The following is a 27150-nucleotide window of genomic DNA, read 5'->3' as shown; positions in this document are numbered from 1 at the left end:
TTCTCAACTAATATACACTTTTCAGGATATAATATCCTGAAAAGTGGGGTGACAGATCACAGATTTTTATAACATTCATTCATTATGAATGCCCCCTTAGTATGACATTGCTATATCAGTATATCAAATGGTTGGATGTAGCCAAATAATTCCTTACAATGACCCAGTCAAATAATTTGTAAGTCACCCTTTCCTTCTCTTCTTTCTTTGCTTTTTTATTTTATTCCCTTTTGACCCTCAGATTACAAGTTAAAAACTAATTGTATGAGGAAGCCTATATATAGATTCATATTTGTAAACAGAAAATGTTAAAATCACATATAATATATATTTTTATAATTTTGTATGTCTTAATATTTGTATATAACTTTTATGTGATACTGTAAGACAATGATTCAAGGCTTCCCAACCGTGACATTGCCTATGATCTGGGGGTAATAATAAAAAAAAAAAAAAAAAAAAAATATGCGATACTAATACATATATTAATAGTGGCTCATATGTTATAGCTGTAAAGAAGATCGCCCAAATGATATTAGTTGGGCAACTAACACCATTATTTTTTAATATTTAAGTCTCCCAAATGGAACATTGGTCGCATTTGGCGACCTGGCCACAGGCCGTTTCGAGTCCTGTGATAATATTCAGTATGATGTTCACTGGTGTAGAAAGGGGGTAGAGGCACTTTTTAGCAGCTGCGATGGTTTTTATATATTTATACATATATTTATACATTTATACATATGCATATATATTTATATTTATACATATATTTATATATATGTGTGTATGTGTGCCCCCCCCCCCCCCCCCCCACACCACACACACACACGTTTTGGCACCTTCCTATGGCTGTGATGTTTAATATGTGAAGTGACTAGGTAGCAGTCCATGGTAACTACAAGCAGTCATCTCCATTTACATAGTTAGTGAAGTGGTTACAGTATGGGACAGGGCTACTAGTACACATGTATTTCCTGCTCATCTCTCAATGATATATCTACATACACGTCAGTACAGATCAAGGTCACCAGATCCATGGATACAGGATATACTTGCAGCTGGCCTCTATTGTTTGTAGCGATTAGGCTATCACATGTATATACTAACATAAGACTATATATATATATATATATATATATATAGAGAGAGAGAGAGAGAGAGAGAGAGAGACACACACACACACACACACACACACGTTAGTAGGTGCTAGGGTCGCATGCATCGAAATAAGAACGGTGGTTAGGTTACCAGGATGTTAAAGGTAGGGTCAACTCAAACAAGAGCCTTATGTGTTGGAAAGATTCATACCCGGACCACCAACACATACTGACACTTCAACAAATGAAAAACGTGTAATTTTAGAGTTAATAAAAAATCATGATTATTCCTGCTAACTGGGGGCAGCCATTTCGTTTTTGTGACGACCGGTGGTATAGCTTGGACTGAAGTGATGTCAGCTCCGTCCATCACAGTGTAAACAAATGCTCTAATTTACGACAAGGTGCTTCGCTTTCATCAACCTGACTTGTAAAACAACATAAATGACTTGATAGTATAAATATATTTCAATTTGCATCAATATAACGAAATGGAGTTATAGTATTTTTCTTTTTTTTAAAATCCAAAAAAAAAAGAGTATATTATTAGGCCTATTGGTAGGGTACGCTCGAGCAAAAATGACCACTCATGATACCCAAATAATAGTTTTCTTTTCTTTGGGACGATGTAATTGGTCAGTTTTGTGATTTTAGATGGAAAAGTCTACTTAATCAAGGGTTTTACAGAATTACTTACAGTAATAAAGCAGGAAGGCTAATAAGTCCATTACGATTTGATGGATATCCGTGCTGTTATCACACAATACCCTGTGATCTTAATAAAAAGAGGCACGTCTTTTTAGGGTGCCAATCAGGAACCACAGGTACAGGCCACGGAAAGAAAAGACCAATTAACCAAGAAAACACTCCGATTATTATTTCAGTACATGGTTAAATTTATGTACAAAACAATGCAGTTATTTCAACATTTTGACAATGGTGGTTTATTTTGTATTGAAATATATATAATTGTTGCTGCCTTACTGGGATGGATATTATTACAGAACATTGCGATGCATTCGCAATAATCAGGTATGTTTTGTTTCTTCAGTTCGAAGACTAATTCCTGATGTGACACATTAGGTATTACGTAACCACCAGCTCGCCAGAGGGCATATTCACTGGGATGGTACAAAATGGCTGCGCCCGTTATATATAATAGCCGTCACATTTAACCGTTTTATTAATTAACTATACAATTATACTTGTTGATATTAAGCAATAATGTGCATTATATATCGTTGAATATGCACACCAGGCCAAATGCCTAATTGTCCCCTCCTTTAACATGTATTAAAATGGTTGAGGATGGTTCTTCGTTCTCCACAATGTTTACTAAATGAAACAAACACCACTACACTTAAATAGTGCATTATTGAAATATAAGATATGTGTACAAAAACAGGGCTTCTAGAATTTTTATAAAATCCACTAGCCATAGGATCAGTGATTAAAAAAATTTACTAGCCACGATTAAAAATTCACTAGCCCTACTTTACTTTAAGTTAATAAAATTTTACTAAATAATAGTAATACTCAGATATGTCACCTAAAGAAGGAGATAGAGCTTAAAAACACAAACATTGAGAGGTTGGTGTAGGGGAAGGATATTTATATTTACAAAATTGACTTTACTGCAACATTTGACTTTTGTTTTCACTAGCTGCCGGGCATAGCAATAGTAGTTATTTACTAGCCCAACACTGAATATCACAAGCCATGGGAGTGGGGCTACCATAATCTGGAAGCCCTAACAAATATACCCGGTAATACAACAAGAACAGTTATACAATGAATAAGAAAGCAACAGTGTGTCCTGTCAGGGGATTATATAGTTACTGCTGTATTAATGTAAATAAATGTGTCATAACCTGTTGGTTACCAGGGCTCCGTTCCACAAATAAAAGTGATCTTAACACTAAGATCACCTTAAATGCATAACAACCATTTACAGTTAACTGGGCTTGGTGTAGGGGCTGGATATTCATATTTACAAAATTGACTTTACTGCAACATTTGACTTTTGTTTTCACTAGCTGTCGGGCATGGCAGTAGTAGTTATTTACTAGCCCAACATTGAATATCACCAGCTATTGGAATGGGGCCACCATAATCTAGAAGCCCTGACAAATTTAATGCAACATGAACAGTTCTATAGTGAATAACAAATCAACAGTGACTCCAAGGGATAATATAGTTACTACTATATAGTAATGTAAATAAATGTGTCATAACCTAGCTGTTGGTTACCAATTAGGCTCTGTTCCACAAAGTGATCTTAACACCAATATCACCGTAAGTGCATAACTACCTTTTACACTTATTAAGTTAAGATGAACTTAGTACTACAAACCCTGCAATTAAGAAAATTCCCATGCCAAAAAAAAACCCACACCCCACACTGAATATAGTCCAATGCAAAAAGGTGCAATAGAGAATTAAAATCTCCACAGCATTGCCGTGAGTAATTGCAGGGGTTGTACTAAGATTGCTTCGTGGAACGGGGGGCGAGACAAAGCCCAGTGGTACAGCGTTCGCTTGATGCGCAGTCAGTCTGGGATCGATCCCCGTCGGTGGACCCATTGGGCTGTTTTTTGCTCCAGCCAGTGCACCATCACTGGTATATCAAAGGCCGTGGCATGTGTTATCCTGTCTGTGGGATGGTGCATATAAAAGATCCCTTGCTGCTAATCGAAAAAGAGTAGCCCATGAAGTGGCGATAGCGGGTTTCCTCTCTCAATATCTGTTTGGTCCTTAACCATATGTCTGACACCATATAACTGTAAATAAAATGTGTTGAGTGCATCGTTAAATAAAACATGCCTTTCTTTTTCTTTCTTTCTTTCTTTCGTGGAACAGGACCCAGATCTGTATTTTGTGGTAACCTGTACATGGGGTATCAAACACTATATATATATATATGGATGCCTGGGTTCAAATCCCCGTACAGGCTTCAGCTGAGAGTTATTGCATGTGCAAGGATGAGTTCATTACATTCTTATGGAGACTAGGGATGGGACGATTCATTTTTTAAAATGTTTGATTCATTGTTACTTTATTCAGTTTATGGTTCGATTTATTCATGATACTGGGCAGGATTTAGCTCAGTCGGTTGAGTGCTCGCTTGAGGTGCTTGCATCGCAGGATCGATTGATCCAATATATTTTGCATGGCAGCATAACTCAGGTTTCCTTTCTAAGACTATATGTCAGAATTACCAGTTGTTTGACATCCAATAGTCATGATTAATAAATCAATGTACTCTAGAGTAGTGTCGGAAATAGAATAAAAATTATTTTTGTCGATTATGTTTTTCATAATAAACTGACTAGTAAATATTTTGTAAATATCTATTTTATGATACTCTACCTAATTTAGAATTTACTTGTTTGGGCTCTCATCTATGTACAAGGTGGTGTTTACTCTTCAAATTAAAAGAAAGATGTCAGTAAACAGGTGATTTGTGCACTTTATTGGAACAGACTATAACAAATTTTGATCGACATGTGTCAATTTCATTGCTGTTGCAATATGTGAGGGACAGTCTCTGATGATGGTTTACTCCTATCCTTCTCAAAAACTAAATATGTGTAGACATTACTAAGTAACGTTTGAGCAAAACTGTCAAAAACCATTCTGAGTGTGTGATCTATTATACCGATATTAAAGGTGATATGTATTAAAGGTGCTATCTCCAATTTGCATAATGACAGCTATTGCAAATATATATATATATATATATATTTAAATTAAATTTTGTTTTAAAATTTAAGTACTACAACTTCAACTATATGCCCATAAATGATTCTAACAAAATAATTTTATCTACTAGTAGAAAATACATTTTTATTGGAGAATCTTTATCACAAACAGATGCTCACAACTATGATATAGCACTTTTAAATGGTTGCAAGATTGTGTACATTTCTAATGTACTTGTATTGAATTTATATTCACTAAATATGATGATCATAATTAATAATTTATGTTGTAATTCAAAATATTCAGTTAACTTGCAGTTTTAAATTAAAAGTTTGTTTAAGGGTAAATGAAATTGACACATGTGTCAAAATGTGTTACAGTCTGTTTCAGTAAAGTACACAATTCACCTGTTTACTGACATCTTTATTTTAATTTCAAGAGTAAACACCACCTTATACATCAACGAGAGCCCAAACAAGTACATGCTAAATTAGGTAGGGTATCATTAAATAGATATTTACAAAATATTTACTTGTCAGTTTATTATGAAAGAAATAATCAACGAAAATCTGTTTTATTCTATTTCTGACAATTTAGTGGTATTGTTAAGCATAACCAAAAATGTTCTCATTGTTTCTAGAATTTCTACATCTAGTCCTGGGTCTGTTTAAGATAGCCAATAGCCTCTGTGATCATTTCGAACTCCGACTGTTAATTGTTGCCATGGTAATGCATGCTGCTGCAGTTTGGTGTTGCATTATTCACTGGTTAATTTTTATTGATCAGCAGGCTCATGCTCTCTGAGTGATTGTATGCACTCATGTAACTCAAGAATCGTGCAGTGAAATAATGTTTATTGACATGTGAGTCGTGACTGTCCAAAAAGCGTTGTAGATAGTAGATTCAAAAGACAGTATTTTTAAAAGACAGTCTTAAAAGAAAAGAATGATTTGAAACGGCAAACAATAAGAAAGAAAGAAAGAAATGTTTTATTTAACGAGACACTCAACACATTATATTTACAGTTATATGGCGTCAGACATGGTTAAGGACCACATAGATATTGAGAGAGAAAACCTGCTGTCGCCACTTCATGGGCTACTCTTTTCGATTAGCAGCAAAGGATCTTTTATATGCACCATCCCACAGACAGGGTGGTACATACCACAACCTTTGATATACCAGTTGTGGTGCACTGGCTGGAACGAGAAATAGCCCAATGGGCCCACAAACAGGGATTGATCCCACACCGACCGTGCATCAATCGAGCACTTTACCACTGGGCTACACTAATATTTAACAAGGGACGATAAAAAATGTCAGGTTTTAAGGAAATTCCAGTTTACAGAGGGTCTGGTTTTATAGCGATCTCAGAAACTTGCATAGTGAATCACGACGTGATACTGAACAAAATGTACCCTGCACTGTATATTTTTTGTTCACTGACTCAACGAAAAAACTTTTGATGTTATTGTTTTGTTTGTTGTTAATCTCACCATCTGTACTGAAAGCACCATAGGTACATGCTTATGACCTACATCAGGACACGTACAGGTATTATGTGATGGCTATTTACTTTCTCTGTGGCCAAACATTACATAGCAATAGCATAAAACCAGCTAGTGATGAAATAATTTATGTTACTGCACCGACCTGTTTTCAAAAGGGTAGGGTCACGGCTCATTGCTATACATATACAGCAGATGTTAGTAATGGGAATGATGGATTTTTATAGAGTGCTTTTAACTGTGGGTATCAAAATAACAGAAATAGCTGGTTTACTCAAGCTTATCAAAATAAGCTGGCGGTTGGCATATTTCAACATTTCAGTCTTCAATGTGCCCACACTTGACTACATTACACATCAATTACATCATCGCACAGGTTTTTGTGTGAAATATAGGTCACTTTATAGGTTATGCTGGACCAAATTAATTTTGATTGCCGATAATGTTAACATTTTAAAAAACTGATATAAGTTGTGTATATCAACATGATCAGGCAATACACCAATAAAAAATGTGGAAGCTTACATTAATTTAATCTATCTGATAGAAAATGGAATGTCATACAGCATTTAACTTTAAGAGGTTTAATGAATGTTTTGCTGAAAAGTATAGTTTCACTGATTTCAAGTGTTAAGTGTGTCATCAAATAAAACATTTCTTGCGTTCTTGGTTCTTGTACTGTATAACATTTGGTAACAATGCAACTTCCATTCAGTCCCATATATACACACATGTTAACAGGGCACAATATTTCACGAGAACCGTTGTTCTGTTCGCGTGTCGGTTACGTAACTTTAAAATCACAAGAACCGCCAATTGGTTACTTGGTGAACAATTACATTCTAAAATTAAAAGTACCATATATTAGTAATCAAAGAGAAGATCGCTTTATGCTTTTGAACCACCAATGTAGCACGGAACAGTAGTTCAAGTTCTTTAGGATTAGGTAGGCCTAACTCATCGGTTAGGAGAACTATATTCACTTAACCGAACAATCAGTTACCTAAGTAAAACTCACTTGAACAGACTTCCGGTTACCTAAGATTTTGAAATATTGTCCCCTGACAGCCTTTGTTAAACCAGTTGTGGTGCACTGGCTGGAGCGAGAAATAGCCCAATGGGCCCACTGATGGGGATCGATCCCAAACCGACTGTGCATCAATCAAGCACTTTACCACTGGGCTACACTAATATTTAACAAGGGTGGATAAAAAATGTCAGGTTTTAAGGAAATTCCAGTTTACAGAGGGTCTGGTTTTGTAGCGATCTCAGAAACTTGCATAGTGTTCAGGAAGTGATACTGAACAAAATATACTCTGCACTGTATATTTTTTCTCCACTGACTCAACGAAAAACCTTTTGATGTTATTGTTTTGTTTATTGTGAATCTCACCATCTGTACTGAAGCACCATAGTGTCACAAATAGTGTGGTACAGTACATGTTTGTGACCTACATCAGGACATGTACAAGTATTATGTGATGGCTATTTACTTTCTCTGTGACCAAACATTGCATAGCAATAGCATGAAACCAGCTAGTGATGAAATAATTTATGTTACTGCACCGACCTGTTTTCAAAAGGGCAGGGTCACGGCTTATTGCTATATATATGTACAGCAGGTGTTAGTAATGGGAATGATGGATTTTTATAGAGTGCTTTTAACTGTGGGTATCAAAATAACAGAAATAGACGGTTTACTCAAGCTTGTCAAAATAAGCGGGCGGTTGGCATATTTCAACATTTCAGTCTTCAGTGTGCCCACGCTTGACTACATTACACATCAATTACATCATAGTGCAGGTTTTTTGGTGAAATATAGATCACTTCATAGGTTATGTTGGACCAAATTAATTTTCATTGCCGTTAATGTTAACATTTTTTAAAACTGATATAATTTGTGTACATCAACATGATCAGGCAATACACCAATAAAAAATGTGGAAACGTATATTGATTTAATCTACCTGCTAGAAAATGGAGCGTCATACAGCATTTAACTTTTAAGAGGTTTAATGAATGTTTTGCTGAAAAGTATAGTTTCACTGATTTCAAGTGTTAAGTGTGTCGATCATCAAATAAAACATTTCTTGCCTCCTTGGTTCTTGTACTGTATAACATTTGGTAACAATGCAACTTCCATTCAGTCATATATATATATATATATATATATATATATATATATATATATATATATATATATATATATATATATATATATATATGATATATATATATATGTGTCTGTGTGTGTATATATCTGTATGTGTATGTATATGTGTGTGTGTATATATATATATATATATATCTATATATATCTCTATCTATCTATCTATCTATCTATCTATATCTATATACATGTTAACAGGGCACAATATTTCATGAGAACCGTTGTTCTGTTCACGTGCTGGTTACGCAACTTTAAAATCACGAGAACCGCCAATCGGTTACTTGGTGTACGATTACATTATAAAATTAAAAGTACCATATATCAGTAATCAAAGTGAAGATCAGTTTATGCTTTTGAACCACAGTAGTTCAAGTTCTTTAGGATTAGGTAGGCTTAACTCATTGGTTAGGAAAAATATGTTCACGTAACCGAACAATCGGTTACCTAAGTAAAACTCATGTGAACAGACTTCCGGTTACCTAAGATTTTGAAATATTGTCCCCTGCAGGTAGCTTGTCAACCACATGTAATACTACCATATTTACCACCACATTCAACATGCCTGATAAAATGAATGCAATCTCTACATGCAAGTCATCTTCATAAATCAAGGCTAATATTCATTCCTCGTATTCAGCCTTGATACATGTAGTCAAGATTACTGATATCCACTACTAGCGCCCTCTATTGGAAGAAAATTTTTAACACCAATTATGTCCCTTACACAATGACATCGCTGACCAATTGCAACATCGGTAACATGTGACAATCTTGAAAGCAATATCAAAAATTAACCGTCGAAACCTTTTTTTTAACATATCGTGACAAACATGACACGTTTCCACGGACGCTGATGCTGCCATCTTTGTTTACAATAACAAGAGAATCTATAAGGAGCGTTGCGATTCGTTGCAATCAGATCTCATTGCATCCAATGAAATTTAAGCATTTTGTGGCACGATTTCTTGACTACATGTATCAAGGCTGAATACGAGGAACGAATATTAGCCTTGATTTATGAAGATGCATGCAAGTGAAAAATGTGTACATGGTTTACTATATATGTACATGTATGTACACACAAAATTAACCAATCGGAATTAACAACTCATCATATTATACAAGAAGACCAATCCTGGGCTTCTAGAATTTTAATAAAATCCACTAGCCATGGGATCAGTGATTTGGAAAATTTACTAGCCATGATTAAAAATTCACAAGCTGTACTTTATATAAATACAATTTTACTAAATAATAGTAATAATCAGATATGTCACCTGCAGAGGGAGATAAAGCTTAAAAACATTAACATTGGGGGTTGGGGTGGGGCAGGATATTCATATTTACAAATTAGACTTAATTGCAACATTTGACTGGTTTTCACTAGCCATCGGGCATGACAGTAGTAGTTATTTACTAGCCCGACATATCACTAGCCATGGGAGTGGGACTACCATAATCTAGAAGCCCTGTCAATCTATATTAAGCCAGCATGTATAATTATAACATTATTATAACATTTACTCTTTAAGTTTTTTAAGTGCACTTTCCCACAGACAGAACTGTTGATATCAGAGTCTTTGACATACTGGAAAATCACTTGTTTGTGGTGGTCCAATTTTTTGGTAATTCATGGACTAGTACAATTAATGAATTAATTAAGGACACAAAGAAAATATAATACATGTATATGTCAGGGCTCGAAATAGGAAATAAAATACGTCCTGCTATTATTATTATTTTTTTAAATGGCAGGCCAAAAGAAATATGGCCTGTTAAAAAAAAAAAATGACCTGCAGGAAATATGACAGTACAGGGCAAGTGGAGGGTTGGAGACAATGTGTGGAAAATAAGGACCTCTGGGCCCGATAACATAAAGCACTCGTAACACTTACGTGAGACGTACACCATATATAATGTGTGGTTTACATCTGACGTAAGTGTTACGAGTGCTTTGTGTTACTGGGCCCTGGTAACTAGCACTTAGTTATGTGATTGTGTATCGCAGATAAATTGTTTCCAATTTAATAATTCCACAAAAAAGTATATTTATATAGTAGTGTTGATTTAAAGTGCTGCTACTGGCAATAGCGAGTGGGAATTTCCCTATTAATTAGCTCAGTGGGTAAAGTACTGAACTCATCCCAATGGTCCGCTTCAGTGGAGGTTGCTATGCATCACACATAAGTGTATATAAGTGTACATAGAGGATTTGTCACAAGTATTTTTTAATATGGAAAATATCAACCGAGTCTATGTTAATCGGTATTTGTCGAGGCTCTGCCGAGACAAATACCGATTAACTAGACGAGGTTGATATTTTACATATTAAAGAACACGAGTAGCGAATTCTATTTATCCTATAACACTTATAAAATAACAATTTAATATTTTTTTTAGTAAATCACAGTACTAAAGTCGCCACCATCGATGATATGACGTCATCACGATTAGCACAGATTAGTTTGACATCACACATTTTAAATAAATCTTTAAAAACGTTACACTCAAGTACACGGGTCTTGATGGCTAGTAAGCAAATAACCCATCCACGACAACACATTACCTCGATACCTTGCAAATGTGCATACCATTATTAACTGGGTTAAAAAAGTAAATTATCACATGAGTTTATGACATGGATATGATGGGTAAGTTATAGGATAAATAAGTGTACTCATTCATTCATTTTAACTTATTTCTGTGCTTATATCCAATTATGGTTTAACAGGGCTCGAAACTCGCCAAAACATATGGTGGCCCAAAAGATAATAAATGATGTTGGCAAGATTTTAATGTGGAATAAATATATGGAATACAGATATTAATAGTGGCTGATATGTTATAGCTCTAAAGAAGATCAACCAAATAATATTATTTGGGCGACTAACGCCATTATTTGTTAATATTTAAGTTGCCCAAATGGGACATTGGTCTCATTTGGTGACCTGGCCACGTACAGGCCGTTTTGAGCCCTGTTCAAGCACACTGTCCTCGGCACACACATCAGCTATCTGGGCTCTCTATCCAGGGCTTTGGTATATATAGTGGTTAGTGAGAGAGAAGAGGGTGTAGTGGTCTTACACCTACCCATCGATTCATTAAAACTTGCTCTGGGTGGGAGCCGGTACCGGAATGTGAACCCAGTACCTACCAGGCTCTTATGTCTGATGGCTTAACAATGACACCATCGTTAGTTAAGTTAGGTACCGGTAGTTCCATGTTAAAGATGTCCCGGATCCATTCATCCACTTGACTCATATGTCCACCTACAAGTTGTGATGTTCGACCCAGTACCAGCTTTATATCCGATGGCTTAACCACGACACCACTGAGGCCGGTATCACACATAATAACCAAATTGAACATATTTCTGCAGATAAACACTCATGATCCCTGAGACTAACATCATTCTTTGAGACAGATATGTTCAGTGTTAACCTCTACTTTATACTAAGGGCAGTTCCAGTATCAATCACAGAGGTGAGAAGTTGGAGGCACATTTTAAAAACTTTTTTAATGACTCAATGGGTATGTGTGTATTTATTACTTATTGTCTGGTCTGTCTGCTGTAAGGTTTTCTCTGAATACGTGGATTAAATCAAAAACATTATTTGCTGTGTGGTGGGAATTTCCACCAACAACCATCACTCACACTCTCATTTGATAATGATAGATTGTAGAACAGCCCTAAACAAGGAAATGATGATACAGACTGATTGACACTTAACTTTGAAATGGGTGTGGTACATGTTACATGTTTGTGTGGTACATATTACATGTTTACCATCGTAACATAAGTAGTTTTAACTTTTATGAATAGAAGTTGAAAGTTTAAAGTTAGTTTTGTTTAGTGACACCACTAGAGCACACTGACTTGTTGATCGTCGGCTATTGGATGTCCTACATTTGGTAATTCTGCCATTTTCTTAGAGGAAAGCTGTTACATTTCTCCATCAGAAGTAAGATATGTCTGATATCAACTTTTCTCCACTGACAGAACAGCACATACCACAGAAGGCCACTGAGAATTGAAAATTTGCGTAACCCAAATTCAGGTAACATTTCCTTTTTGCTTAACCAATTATGTCTATGTAAATGATGTCCTAAATTTTGAGTGGAAAAAGAGAGAAGAAGGTTATGTAAAATTAGAATATGTTACAAGTTTTTAGAGGCTAGAAACACCAGTCACGGGGGGGCACTTGTTGGGATGTGTGTCTGTGTGTGTCTGTGTGTGTGTGTCTGTGTGTGTGTCTCTCTCTGTGTCGGTGTGTGTGTCTCTCTGTCTGTGTATGTGAGTGTATGTGTGTGTGTGTGTGTGTGTGTGTATGTGTCTGTGTGCATGTGTATGTATGTGTGTGTGTGTATGTGTGTTTGTGTGTGTATGTCTGTGTGTGTGTGTGTGTGTGTGCGTGCGCATGTGTGTGTGTGGATGCGGGACATAGCCTACTGTTAAAGTGATTGTTCGATGCCAGATGCATCTGAGATCCATCACCTATTTCTCATTCTAGCCAGTATATACGACTGGTAATATATCAAAGACCATGCATATAAAAGATCCCTTGCTAGGCCTACTAATGAAAAAATATAGCGGGTTTCCTCTCTAAGATTATATGTCAGATTTACAAAATCTTTGACATCCAATAGCCCAAGTGGTCTAGTGGTGTTGTTAAACAAAGTAAACTTTACTTTGTTGGGATGAAGAAAAAAACAATTAAGAGAAAGGGTCCCTTGATTGTGTTTGATTATACGACAAAAAACACCACAGACCACAGTTGAGCTCTATACCAACTGGGAACAACCATCCTGCTCCGTTTACAATGTGCTACGTAATCAATATATACAATTTGATGCTAATAAGTAATATGAATAGAGGCAGTGTAAATATTGACAAACTGACAGGATATTCGACTTATGACACGTTTAGCAAGATTACTAATGTTGGTAGTGTCCGTATTGAGACCAATCCTAAACAATGACCCGTTTTATACTCATGGATGGTCATTTTATATTGTATTCACTATATATGCAGCTGCTTCAACAAGACCATTGCCAAAAGAGTTTGTTTAATTTAAGGTTTTATAGAAGTTTTAACAGTTTTACTGTATATACAGGGCTCGAAATGCAGTGTTAGTACATGCACCGGTGCATGCTGATTTTTGCGTGTGCATGTAACTTTTAAAACTGGGTGCATGCGGTGCATGCTAATATTTTTCAAGTACTGTGTATTGCGTATACTAGTATCCTGTTGTCTATCAGATTCAGACTCAAGTTGTTGAATTTTGCATATGCATTTCGTAATCTGTTCGCCACATGAAAACGATAACTTTTATCTTATGGGCGCATCCATTTTGTATCCCATAATCCTACTTACAACAATGGCACCCTTTCAGTCATTTCCGTGTAATATATTTGCGAAAATTGTCGGTTATATCCGTGAACGGTATTAGGGAAGGTGGTCGAGACCGACATTGGGGTATCCACGCGCATAACACAGTTGTTGTCGTCACTGACAAATTGAACTCCGCCAGATCTGTGATCAATACAAAGTACCGTAACTGCCTTGAACATTTTCGACCTCAGATATGGGCACTTGATCAGATGATTGTGAATGTGCAGGTGCGTTACTCGAGTAGTTGACTCGAAGACAGCCAGTGATTATTTCAATCGCAACTTCTCGTCGAATTCCGTAGGCTAATTTATATACCAACAGATCTTATCGAGTTAAAAAAGTTGATAACTTGCTTAATACAAAACACAAATATTCGTACGTTTTTGTAATAGACCTATTATAGATTTCTGTAAGGCATTTACATTGGGTGAAATTTTCAAATTTTATCAAGAATCAGTAATAAATTATAAACGCAGTTGTATAACGTTCCGGTACTGTTAATAAATAAATATAGGTATTGCCGAATAATTCCGAATAGCTTTGTATGAAAAAACCCCGAAGTTGCGTTATTTTTGGTGCATGCAGAATTTTAATGGTGCATGTAACTTTTTTTTCAGCATGCACTTGGTGCATGGAGATTTTTTTTTTCATTTCTAGCCCTGACATATATTAAGACATACAGATATTTAATTTTTTTTTTTTTAAATAATAGTTTACCATACAAACACTATAGGCGGAATTTACAAAGCCTGTTTATGTATTACATGTCTGTAACTACAGTGGAACCCCTCTAAACCAGACACCCTCGGGACCAAGTAAAATGTCCTGTATTAAGAGGTATTTGGTTTAGAGAGGTTCTCTTCTGTACAGTTATTTAAAAGGGGACTGCAAAAAATGTCCTGTTTTGAGGGAATTCCGGTTTACAGAGCATTTCACTGTACGTTCGTTTACAATGCTTAGGCATCCGTGTTTAAGAAAAACAGGCTTTGTAAATTTAGCCCTATATGTACTAACACGACACCCCTTGATGTGCAGTCGGTCTGGGATCGATCCCCATATGTGGGCCCATTTGGCTATTTCTTGCTCCAGCCGGTGCACCACGACTGGTATATCAAAGTCTGTGATAAGTGTTATCCTGTCGGTGAGTTGTGCATATAAAAGATCCCTTGATACTAATCGAAAAGAGTAGCTCATGAAGTGACAACAACAGGTTTCCTCTCTCAATATCAGTGTGGTCCTTAACCATATGTCCGATGCCATATAACTGTAAATAAAATGTGTTGAGTGTGTCGTTAAATAAAATATTTCCTTCCTTCCCATTAAAATGTTCTTTAAGTTATCTGTGTGTCAACATTAATTTTAGGGGTATTTAATTTTTAGTTTTATTTTACAAAGTAAAAAGACAAGATACAGGTTTTACTTTTCTGACAGCAGTGGAGACAGCATTAATTAACCTTTGTGTTAAAGTTTCACACTTGGATCAGTTTCTTACAAACTAGTTCTAGGTCAATGAAACTTGGTTTATAGTTGCACCTATGGATGTTCATCACAGTGTACTGAAAAATAATGTATGGTAGCCTACTAGGCGAGACATTAATTCCACAGAATTCTTGTTTTTATAATAATAGTTTAGCATATAAACCCTAAGTATCATACATACATCGTATCACATGTATTGATAACAAGGCATCCCATAAAACTTTATTTAATATTGTTTTCTTTTTCAGGAGCCTGAAGGGATTTGGTGAGCAGATATAATCATGTCTTCAGAATCAGAAGGTAAATATGAAAATACAAAATTTAATAAATATAGCAGGGTTCGAATTTTACAATAGCAACACCAGAAAATGCCATGGCAAGAATACTGCCAATTGCCTCTGCCTTGTTTACCACCATATGTAGCATAGTGAAATTAGCAATACAATTATCATTGGTAATCGGGGGGTTTCTGCCCTGAAGATATTAAATTGGGTATGGCGCCGTACCATAATTTGTTTACAGATTTTCTTTAAAGTTAATCTTTTGACAAAATTAATTATTCTTATCATTAATGTATGATTAACTTAACTCTAACCCTACATTTAACCCATTTTCATAACCCCTGTTGACTGTTTAGATTCAATTCCATAGCCAGTACACCACGACTGGTATATCAAAGGCCATGGTATGTACTACCCTGTCTGTGGGATGGTACATATAAAAGATCCCTTGCTGCTAATCGAAAAGAGTAGCCCATGAAGTGGCGACAGCGGGTTTCCTCTCTCAATATCTGTGTGGTCCTTAACCATATGTCTGATGCCATATAACCATAAATAAAAATGTGTTGAGTGAGTTGTTAAATAACATTTCTTTCTTTGTGTTTGCTGTAGAGATTGTGATGACGCCGACGAAGCGTGGCAAGGCAACTCACATTAAGATCGAGCGGAAGCCGAAGAAGGCTGTGTCTCAGGGTCCCGACTCCGTCGTGCACGTTGCCGGCGGGGAGCACACGGGTCTCGTCATCACCAAGGGAACCGAAGGTCAGTGTCGGCTTTGTTACCATCGAAACTACATGTTTGGGTTCTGGACTAGCTCTGGCACTTGCCAGTTGCGAATTTTAAAAACAATTGGCAAATTTTATTTTAATTTATTTATTAAAACGTATTACATATCATGTTGTGTATAAACACTGTGTTTGTTGTCCTTAATGTTTGTTGTAGCCCAAACTGGATTTTGCCTTTCACTAATTTCATATATATAACAAAATATACATTACAAGTGTTAAATGAAGAGTGACTGCTACAAACATTGGCACATGATCACAAACACATTGGATATACAACATAGGTATTCTAAACAAGAAAATGTATTCAATATATAATAGTAGTCGCCAAAAATGCTCTATTAGTCAGTTGAGTGCTCACTTGAGGTACTTGCGTCGCAGGATCGAACCACTTCGGTGGACCCATTCAACTGATTGTGGGGGTTTTCTCATTCCAACCAGTGCACCACACCTGGACAAAGGCTGTAGTATGTGCTTTCCTGTCTGTGGGAGAGTGCTTATAAAAGATCCCTTGCTGCATTAGGAAAAATGTAGTGGGCTTCAACTGATGACTACGAGTCAGAACAACCAAATGTTTGACATCTAATAGCCGATGATTAATTAATCGATGTGCCCCAGTGGTCTCGTTAAACAAAACAAACTTTAACTTTAGTCGGAAATATCTTGCAGTGAAAACAAACTTGGGACAGTCCTTTTCTCTCATCCTCAGGTATATAGGACAGAGCTATCCCATGAAAGAAAGCTATGAAGGAAATTTCTATCCTACATGGGATATCACATGCACTCGTTTAACATGACGTCGTTGGTAATATATGGCGTCATATTAATGTGATATGGTGTCATGTCAGTGGACACAGTTTTAAATTAATATTTTGTTATTAAAACCTTCATAATTATTGATAATAAAAGCTATCTTGTTAATTTGTAGTGTTAAATTTTATTTAATACATGAAACAAACATGATAAATATTATAGTGTAGTTTATTTATGATAAAATGGTCAAATAAAAAAGTTACTTGTTCAGCCATCTTTGTCTATTTGTGTAAAATAATGGTTTATTTACCGAATGAATGAGAGAAAAAGACTCCATCATATGCAGTCATGTGAGTTTAAAATTGCCACCACCTCGGGTGTACTTATTCTATCGCATATTATATTCCACATACATTGAAGTCATAAACGTACGAGATGCAGGTTTCAAAACTTGCCAAAACATACTGTGACCCAAAAAATAATAATGCATGTTGGCAAATTATGGTAAGCGAACCACGAGCAAGATTTTAATGTGGAATACAAATGTTAATAGTGGCTCATATGTTGTAGCTCTAAAGAAGATATTATTTGTGCGGCTAACGCCATTTTCTTTAATATTTAAGTCGCCCAAACAGGCCGTTTCAAGCCCTGGAGATTGGGGGGGGGGGGGATTGTCCCCTAGTGCTGGAGAAAATCCTAAAATTTGGGGGGTGGGGGGTGGGAACCGATAGAGATTTTGGGGCAAAATGTGCTAACCTGAAGCCTTTTTATGATGTATTTCTATCATTCTACCTGCAAAATTAATTAATGCAAAAAATGCATAGTGATTCGTTTGCAACCCTATATAGCTGTTTGGCAGAAATACAAATACAAACAAACGTTATCCAGATTCTAGCATTTTTATTTAATTTGGGCAAAAATCAGCCTTCCCCTACCCCCTAAAAAAATGGAAGCCTGCATGCCTATGATTGAAATAAACATCTATGGCTGCAACTGTCAGCGATATATCAAATAGGTTTATGGTAGACGAGACATATAATTCTGTCTTAACTCTTGTTTTGTGTTGTAATAAACAGTCGACTCCACCATTTCCATGGTGACAATCAACAATTTTTAATTTATACAGGATTTGGTAAATCCACTTGCCCTTTGGGGGTGAGACGTAGCCCATTGGTAGAGCGCTCGCTTGATGTGCGGTCGGTTTGGGATTGATCCCCGTCAGTGGGCCCATTGAGCTATTTCTCGCTCCAGCCAGTGCACCACGACTGGTATATCAAATGCTGTGGTATGTACTACCCTGTCCGTGGAATGCTGCATATAAAAGATCCCTTGCTGCTAATCTGAAAGAGTAGCCCATGAAGTGGCGGCAGCGGGTTTCCTCTCTCAATATCTGTGTGGTCCTTAACCATATGTCCGACACCATATAACTGTAAATACAATGTGTTGAGTGCGTCGTTAAATAAAACATTTCCTTCCTTCCTTCTTCTACCATTTCGATGGTGACAATCAACAATTGTTTAGCACGTTTGTTGTTCTTTGTAATTTATTTTGACCGTTTTTGGTTTGAGCTAGTGAAAATTATCACCTGTATTACTATAATAGATGGGGTACTGGCTAAAGCTTCTGTGAAGACTAGTGACTTTCTCAAACATTTGTCGAACACTGATTTATCTCGCATTGTATAAGCTGGCTACTTGTGTGTTTGTGTGCTAATATCAGAATAGAATACTTACATCAAGTATTGCTGGGGTGGGTGGATCCAAGAAAAATGTGAAAAAATGTCATTTTTTATTTTAAAAGTACTAGTCAATTCACTTTTTAGTTTAAAAGGAAGGAAATGTGTAATTTAACGATACACTCAACACATTTTATGTACGGTTATATTAGTTTAAAAGAGTCGTTTTGTGCTTAATTCTTCTTTTTATCCCACCCCACTTCCCCCTAGCATTATTTTCTGTTGGGCATTGCTATTCATTTATCAGTGACAGTCGGCCTTCACTGCAGTTTGTTAATGTAAAAGTCACTGAACCTTGAACTTTTAGCAAACCACTGCCTGAGGTATTTCAGTTACTGGTAGCTACGGCTATAAACCGACAGGTATAACTGTATTTAAACACCATGATCCTAGGTATTAACACTCTCTCTCCCCCCCCCCCCCCCCCCCCCCCCCTACTGACCCCGGTTGGGCTGTTGTGCTGGTGCTCTTGCACTTGCACAGGCAGTCCAAACCCTTTTCCTGTCCTGGATGGAGGAGCCGACACCAGGCAGACACCTGTGCCCATGACAGGCGTGCACTACAACAGCTTGCTCTGAATGTGCACGTAAAGCCCTATGACCTGACCTGACCAGTTAATAACCAGTGTAACATATTTGCCTATTCAGCTCTTTTCTATTCTTTTTTGCTTTTCATTTTCATTTCAACTTATTTTCGTGCTTATATCCAATTAAAGTTCAAGCACACTGTCCTGGGCACACACTTCGGCTATCTGAGCTGTCTGTCCAGGACAGTGGGTTAGTTGCTAGTGAGAGAGAAGAGGGTGTAGTGGCCTTATATCTACCCAATAAGTAATTAAATCTCAGTCTAGGTGGGAGTCGGTACCGGGCTGCAAACCATGTACCTACCAGCCTTATGTCCGATGGCTTGACCACGACATTACCAAGCCGGTACTCTTTTTTTTTTTTTTTTTTGACTGTTGAATTACACATTACTTAAATCCATTTTGGCAGTATGGAAACACATGGAATTGTAGACAGACTTTATTTAATTCACTACTAGCATAGTAATGCCTGTATTTTATACAAAGTTGTAATGTGGTATTGAATGTCACAAGTTTCAAATTGACTACCAGTAACATGGTCAACTTCTGTAGCTCCAAATGTGTTTTATGTGATAAAGAACATGTGCATTCCTCAGGAGCTAGGGTCAGTGAATGCAATGCATTACTCTCAGGCTGTGCACAATGTTATTAATTATGTAGGTGGATGTTGTGTATATGTGTGGTTTGTCTGGTATTGATCCCAGTCGGTGGTGGGCCCATTGGGCTACATGTATTTCTAGTTCCAGCCAGTGAACCATGAGTGGTATATCAAAGGCCATAGTATGCAATCATGTTTTTGGAATGGTGCATTTCTTACACACTCGTTAGTGAGAACGTCATGCGTTATTTTTGATAACACACAGGTTGTTTAATAAACACACGTACGTGTGTTAACAATTTCAAGACATATGACTGGCTGCTCCTAGGTGATGACCAGGTCACCAGTGCCATGCATCCAATGAAAAACAATAGAGTGGAAATAAATTACACTGTGACGTATAGTTAACCAGACAATCATGTGTTGCATCACGCGTAAGTTAGCTATAAGTGCAACGGCTGTAAATGACTTTTAGTTGAAAAAGATGTTAAAATTTGCTTAAAATCTAGTTTTTGAGGATATGTAAGAAATAGAATAATACATTCGTGACCGTTAGATACCATTTATCTCACAACTCGTTGTTTAAAAACATATCAAACTCGCTTTCGCTCATTAGATACATTTTAAAACAACTTGTGAGATAAATGGTATCTAACGGCCACTTGTGTATTATTCTCTATATAAATAATCTCTTGCTTCTAATGAAAAAATGTAGCGGGATTCCTGTCTTAAGACCAAATGTCAAAAATTACCAAATGGTTGACGCTCAATAGCTGATGATTAATAAATCATTGTGCTCTAGTGGCGTTGTTAAACAAAACAAACTTTAATTTTAACATTGTTTTACTCTATCCTTTGGGGCAGGATATATAGTCTGATGTGCTAATGGTCTAGGATTGATCTCCATTGGTGGGCCCATTGGGCTTCTTGTTCCCATTAGTGGTCCACAATTGGTATAACAAAGGCCATGGTATGTACTATCCTGTGGGAATGATGCAAATACAAGATCCCATGCTGCTTATTGGAAAGAAATGCTCATTGTGTGTCAACAGCAGGTTTCCTCTCATTCTACTTGTGTGGTCCTTTACCATAATTTTATGTCCGATACCATAAAACTAATTTAAATGTGTTAAGTGCATGGTTAAATAAAACATTCTTTCCTTCTTTCTTAAATTAGTCCATGTTTTATAACAAGGCAAATTCGAGGGGGAAATTTAACACTGAGTGACTGTTTACTTTTTTTTTTTCTTTTTTTTAATGGCAGACTAACCCACTATCCAATATACCCAATGGGCTATTTTCGTTCTAGTCAGTGATCCATAACTGACATACCAAAGGCCGTGGTATGTGCTATCCTGTCTGGGATGATACATATAAAAGATATCTTGCTACTAATGGAAAAATGCAGTGGGTTGCCTATCTAAGACTATATGTCACAAATCAATGTGCTCTAGTGGTGTTGTTAAACAAAATAGTCACTTTAACTTTAACTAACTACTATAATGGTAGGTAGTTCATTATTCATTTCAACTTATTTCCGTGCTTATATCCAATTAAGGTTCATGCATGCTGTCTTGGGCACACACACATCAGCTATATGGGCTGTCTGTCCAGGACAGTGGGTTAGTTGTTAGTGGATAGTGGTTAGTAAGAGAGAAGAAGGTGTACATAGTGGTCTTACACCTACCCACTGAGTCGTTAAAACTCGTTCTGGGTGGGAGCCGGTACCAGGCTGCGAACCCTGTACCTACCAGCTGTATGTCCGTTGGCTTAATCACGACACCACTGAGGTCAGTTAGTTCATGTTAATGAATAAATGAATGAATGATTGAATGATTGAATGATTGAATGAATGAATGAATGAATGAATGAACAAATGTATAACGACACCCTAGCACAAAAATACACATCAGCTATTGGGTGTCATAAAAAGGTTAATTCATGTTAATGATGTTCAGGATCCATTCATCCACTTGACTCAAATGTGGGCTGTCTTTCCATGACAGTGGGTTAGTTGTTAGTGGTTATAGAGAGAGAGAGAAAGAAAGAAATGTTTTATTTAACGATGCACTCATCACATTTTAACCGGCCTCGGTGGGGTCGTGGCAGGCCATCGGTCTACAGGCTGGTAGGTACTGGGTTTGGATCCCAGTCGAGGCATGGGATTTTTAATCCAGATACCGACTCCAAACCCTGAGTGAGTGCTCCGCAAGGCTCAATGGGTAGGTGTAAACCACTTGCACCGACCAGTGATCCATAACTGGTTCAACAAAGGCCATGGTTTGTGCTATCCTGCCTGTGGGGAGTGCAAATAAAAGATCCCTTGCTGCCAATCGGAAGAGTAGCCCATGTAATGGCGACAGCGGGTTTCCTCTCAAAATCTGTGTGGTCCTTAACCATATGTCTGATGCCATATAACCGTAAATAAAATGTGTTAAGTGCGTCGTTAAATAAAACACTTCTTTCTTTCTTTCATCACATTTTATTTATGGTTATATGGCGTCAGACATATGGTTAAGGACCACACAGATATTTCGATTAGCAGTAAGGGATCTTTTATATGCACCATCCCACAGACAGGGTAGTACATACCACAGTCTTTGATATACCAGTTGTGGTGCACTGGCTGGAACGAGAAATAGCCCAATGGGGCCACCAATGGGGATCGATCCCAGAGCGAGCGCTTTACCACTGGGTTACGTCCTGCCCCAGAGAGAGAGAGAGAGGGGGGTGTGTGTAGTGATCTTACACCTACCCACTGAGTCGTTAAAACTCTTTCTGGGTAGGAGCCCAGCACCTACCAGGATTAACCACGCCACCACCGAGGCCAGTTAGTTAGTTAGTTCATGGTAATGATGTCCCGGATCCAGTCATCCACTTGACTCAAATGTCCACCTACAAGTTGTGATGGCGGACACTGGTTTAATTAGACCTGTCTAATCCTGTATTCCCTGCAGGATGGCAGTAAGTGACTGTTACATACTGGTCGGCCGGTACGGTAAATAGCCATGGAATTTTAATACCAGTCTAAACAATGTTAACCCCTTCACCTTTTTGTATATGTAGCTATATATATGTATATATGCACTGCTTTATGCTATATGTTAACCCCTTCACCGTGTTATGTATGTAATTATAATATATGTATATATGCACTGCTTTATTCTATATGTTAACCCCTTCACCTTGTTGTATATGTAGCTATATATGCATTGCTTTATGTTAAACACTAAAGTTAACCTTGTTGTATATGTAGCTATATGCCCTATTTTATATTTTATGTTAACCATTTAACCTTGTGTATGTATCAATATGTACTACATTATGTGGTTTATGTTAACCCTTTAAAGCCGCACACCCTAGTTCCATCCAGCGAAAATAAATTATAATTTGGTTAATCTACAAACCTGTAACACACTTAGATCACGTTTTTATCAAATGGAGTGAAAAAGCAGGTTTTATATCGATAAATACCATGGGAATCCCCATGTCCCAGTTGCTTGAAATAATTTTGAAAGTTAGTATTCTGATGTCACCGGTAGATGTCGCTCGAAACACAACAATGCCTACGTCACGACAAATTTCACAGACTTTCGGGTCTCCTGGACATGTTCCAACTGTTCTGTCCTGGTCTTATCCCTAGAGGCACTGATTTTCCGGAATCGCGGAAATACCTATCTGAAACGGAATTCCCGATTTTTTTCCAAAACATTATTTAACTTTAAATAGCGCATTTGATTAATTAAAAATTATTTTTCGAACTAGAAACTTTGGACACCGACATCTGCCTGTGCTACGCTACGACACTAGTACCTTTGTATGTTACGCCAAATGTAGAGTATCTAGACGTTTTACCAGTCATGTTTTCTTCGCTTATTCCTGGCGATTTAACGGGAAAAACCGAACATTGTGAGCTAAAATTGTCCGATATTTACTCAAGTGAAAGATATGTTATGTTTGCTTATTAATTTTTAACATTTGCAGCATTGCCATATTTCCGATCTCACAAAGGAATGCAGTAATTGCATATTGTATGCCAGGCTTTGTTCAAAATAAATTATACAAGGGAAGTGGTTTATAGTGTGATCGTATGTAATTATTTTCCCGATCATATCTTAAAGAAAACTGAAAATGTCCGAAGTCTGTGTCGTGGCGTATTCGTGTTTAAATTTAAACCAAAAATAAATACAAACTACTGACATGTTTTACCTTATTGCATATTTATTTTACACCAGCAATTAATTGCGCGGTGTGTGTGTGTGTGTGTGTGTGTGTGTGTGTGTGTGTGTGTGAGAGAAACAAAAACAGAATTTGTTTAATACTGAAACGGAAAAAACCGGAATTTGTAACATTATGAAACGGAAAAGGGGAAAATCTAAAACGGAAAATCAGTGCCTCTATATCCCCTCTCCAGATATCGTAAGACTTAGCAAAATTATTTGTTTAAGGGTTTGTAACGTTTTGTATTGAGACACTTACTTGTCTGAACTTTATTGTTACTGAAAATGTTCACGAACTGTGAAGAAAAATCTCACAAATGAACAACAACAAATCGGATGTTTATTGTGCGAACCGTGCATGAGAAAACAAACCGAACCAAAATGATAACGGTCACGTGATATACCAACGTCTGTGACATTGAAATGGAAATATCCCCTCTAAAAATAGATTGGACCTCGCTTGCTTAACGTTTTTTTCTCGACAACACGTTTTGTGAAAAAATGCAAAAAATGCATTTCGTGGTTTTACAAACATCAGGATTACCAAAAAGCACTTCAGATGAATGGAAATGTGTATTCTAAATAATAAAATGTAAGTAAAGTGCAATTTTATTTGTGAAAAATGGGGTTTAATAGCGAAAAACAAGGCCGTAATGGTTAACAAATAAACGTAACTAGGGTGTGTCCCTTTAACCTTGTTATGTATGTAGCTATATACGCACTGGATCCCTGTCATTGGGCCTGTTTGGACTATTTCTCGTTCCAACCAGTGCACCACGACTGGTATAATATCAAAGGCCATGGTATGTGCTATCCTGTCTGTGGGATGGTGCATATAAAAGATCCCATGCTACTAATGGAAAAATGTAATGGGTTTCCTCTCTAATAATATGTAAAAAATTACCAAATGTATAACATCCATTAGCCAATTATAAATAAATCAATGTGCTCTAGTGATGTCATTAAACAAAACAATTTTTTTTTACTGTATAAAACTCTGTGTACATTAAACAAGTCTAGTATGTTTGCATTGGACTTGAGAAGTAAATGGGTTAATGTGTTAAGTGGGGATGTGTCAAATTGCTGCCCTGACATTTTGTGTTTAATGTGAGAATAGATATGATTTCCTCTGTTGTGGATCTGGAGTTAATCACTTGGATGAGCGCACCAGAGAGTGTCTATCACTGCTATTTTAGTTCTGCCAGATATACAGATTATTGCACCAGTGGAAGTGCCATACAGAATTTATGGAACAGGTTTAGTAATTGTTTGATTACCCAAGTGATAGTGAGGGTATAGAACAGTTTTGAAATGAGTTCCATAAATTTTAGTTTTGCTTTCAGTGATTGTTGTTATTTTTTAACTAGAAGGATAGGATTTAACTCAGTTGGTTGTTTGCTCGTTTGAAGTGTTTGCTTCACAGGATCGAACCACCTCAGTGGATCCATTCAACTAAGTGGGTTTTTTCTGTGATATGTGCTTTCCTTTCTGTGGGAAGTGCGTATAAAAGATCCCTTTCTGCATTAAGAAAAATGTAGCGGGTTTCCTCTGATGACTATGTGTCAGAATTACCAAATGTCTGACATCCAATAGCCGATGATTAATCAATGTGCTCTAGTGGTGTCGTTAAACAAAACAAGCAAACTTTATTTTAACTAAGTGGACTGCTGTCTTGGTTTGAGAGATCACATGTCTTTCTTATGACACATTTTATAACCGAAACAGATATCATGCCAAAAACATAAGTTATACCAAAATTAATTTAGCAAATTAACATATTTGAGTATAAACACGGGGCATAATTCAATAATAAAACTTGCAAAATCTTCCCTAAAATGGTAATATTCTATTTCTGTAATTTTTTGACCCCCAAGTAAACAAAATAATATTTTTTAATACAAAACATTGGACTTATATGTGAATATATATGGTAGACTAGTGACATATCACAATATTGTTATAACACATGCTATAAAGATGCCATAAAATAAACATGGTAATTATGTAATTGTTTAATTGTAAATAATATTGATAATAAATGTATGTTACCCATTTGTTTGAACAGGTGCGGTACGTAGCGTCAGTGGTAAAGCGCTCACTTGATGCGCAGCCGGTCTAGGATCGACCCCCGTTGGTGGGCCCATTTGGGCTATTTCTCTTTCAGCTGGTACGCAGACTTTTTGGCGATGGAATAAAACGCTACTGGCTGTGCCCCCCACACCCCACCCACCCACCACAAAAAAATATTTGTAATCTCAGGAGCTGCGTACCTGCGTATATGGTAGCTAGGCACCTGGGGTATATCTGCTACGAAACAGATAGAATACAGGTATATAGATCTGCTGTTTTATTAATAAAATGTTTTTCTCCCAAATTCAATGTTGTTTGTGTTTGTTGTATATTTTAGCTGAAGAAGATTTTGGCAAACCAGAGTTACAGATCGGCTTCATGTGTTTTCTGTTAGACCAGAAGACCAACAAACATTTTGTGGTTTGTATTTTATCATATTTAGTCTAAAATGTGTACAGACACATGCTTTTTTTGTCGCAACTTGGTAAAAATAGCCTATGTGGCAAGTTTAATAATATTCATATATGCTTACTTATGTTTGACACCCAATAGCTTATGTGTATTTTAGTGCTGGAGTGTCGTTAAGTATTCATTCATTCATTCATTCATTCATACCATTCATTCATTCATACCATTCATACCATTCATTCATACCATTCATTCATTCATCCATTCATTCATAGGTGTCATGAATACCATGTTAGATCCCAAATAACCATAGTTTAAAATGTGCAGTGTTTGGTTAAATGTGCATTTTATAATTGTTATGGGTTATGG

General features: G+C 36.7%; 1 protein-coding gene across 4 annotated transcripts in view; it reads left to right on the top strand.

Annotated features, from left to right (window-relative positions):
• Positions 1-27150, top strand: part of LOC121384991 — a 47239-nt gene that overhangs the window by 5441 nt on the left and 14648 nt on the right. For all 4 annotated transcript variants that reach the window (XM_041515506.1, XM_041515505.1, XM_041515504.1 and 1 more), the window contains exons 2-4: positions 15600-15651; positions 16242-16391; positions 26711-26793. In XM_041515506.1, the coding sequence (XP_041371440.1) occupies positions 15633-15651; positions 16242-16391; positions 26711-26793 (252 nt within the window). In that variant the 5' untranslated portion in view covers positions 15600-15632. The remainder of the gene's footprint in view (positions 1-15599; positions 15652-16241; positions 16392-26710; positions 26794-27150) is intronic.

This window comes from Gigantopelta aegis, chromosome 11 (assembly GCF_016097555.1).
Source record: "Gigantopelta aegis isolate Gae_Host chromosome 11, Gae_host_genome, whole genome shotgun sequence".
Classification (NCBI taxonomy): Eukaryota; Metazoa; Mollusca; class Gastropoda; order Neomphalida; family Peltospiridae; genus Gigantopelta; species Gigantopelta aegis.
This window is presented reverse-complemented; position numbering and strand designations above follow the sequence as displayed.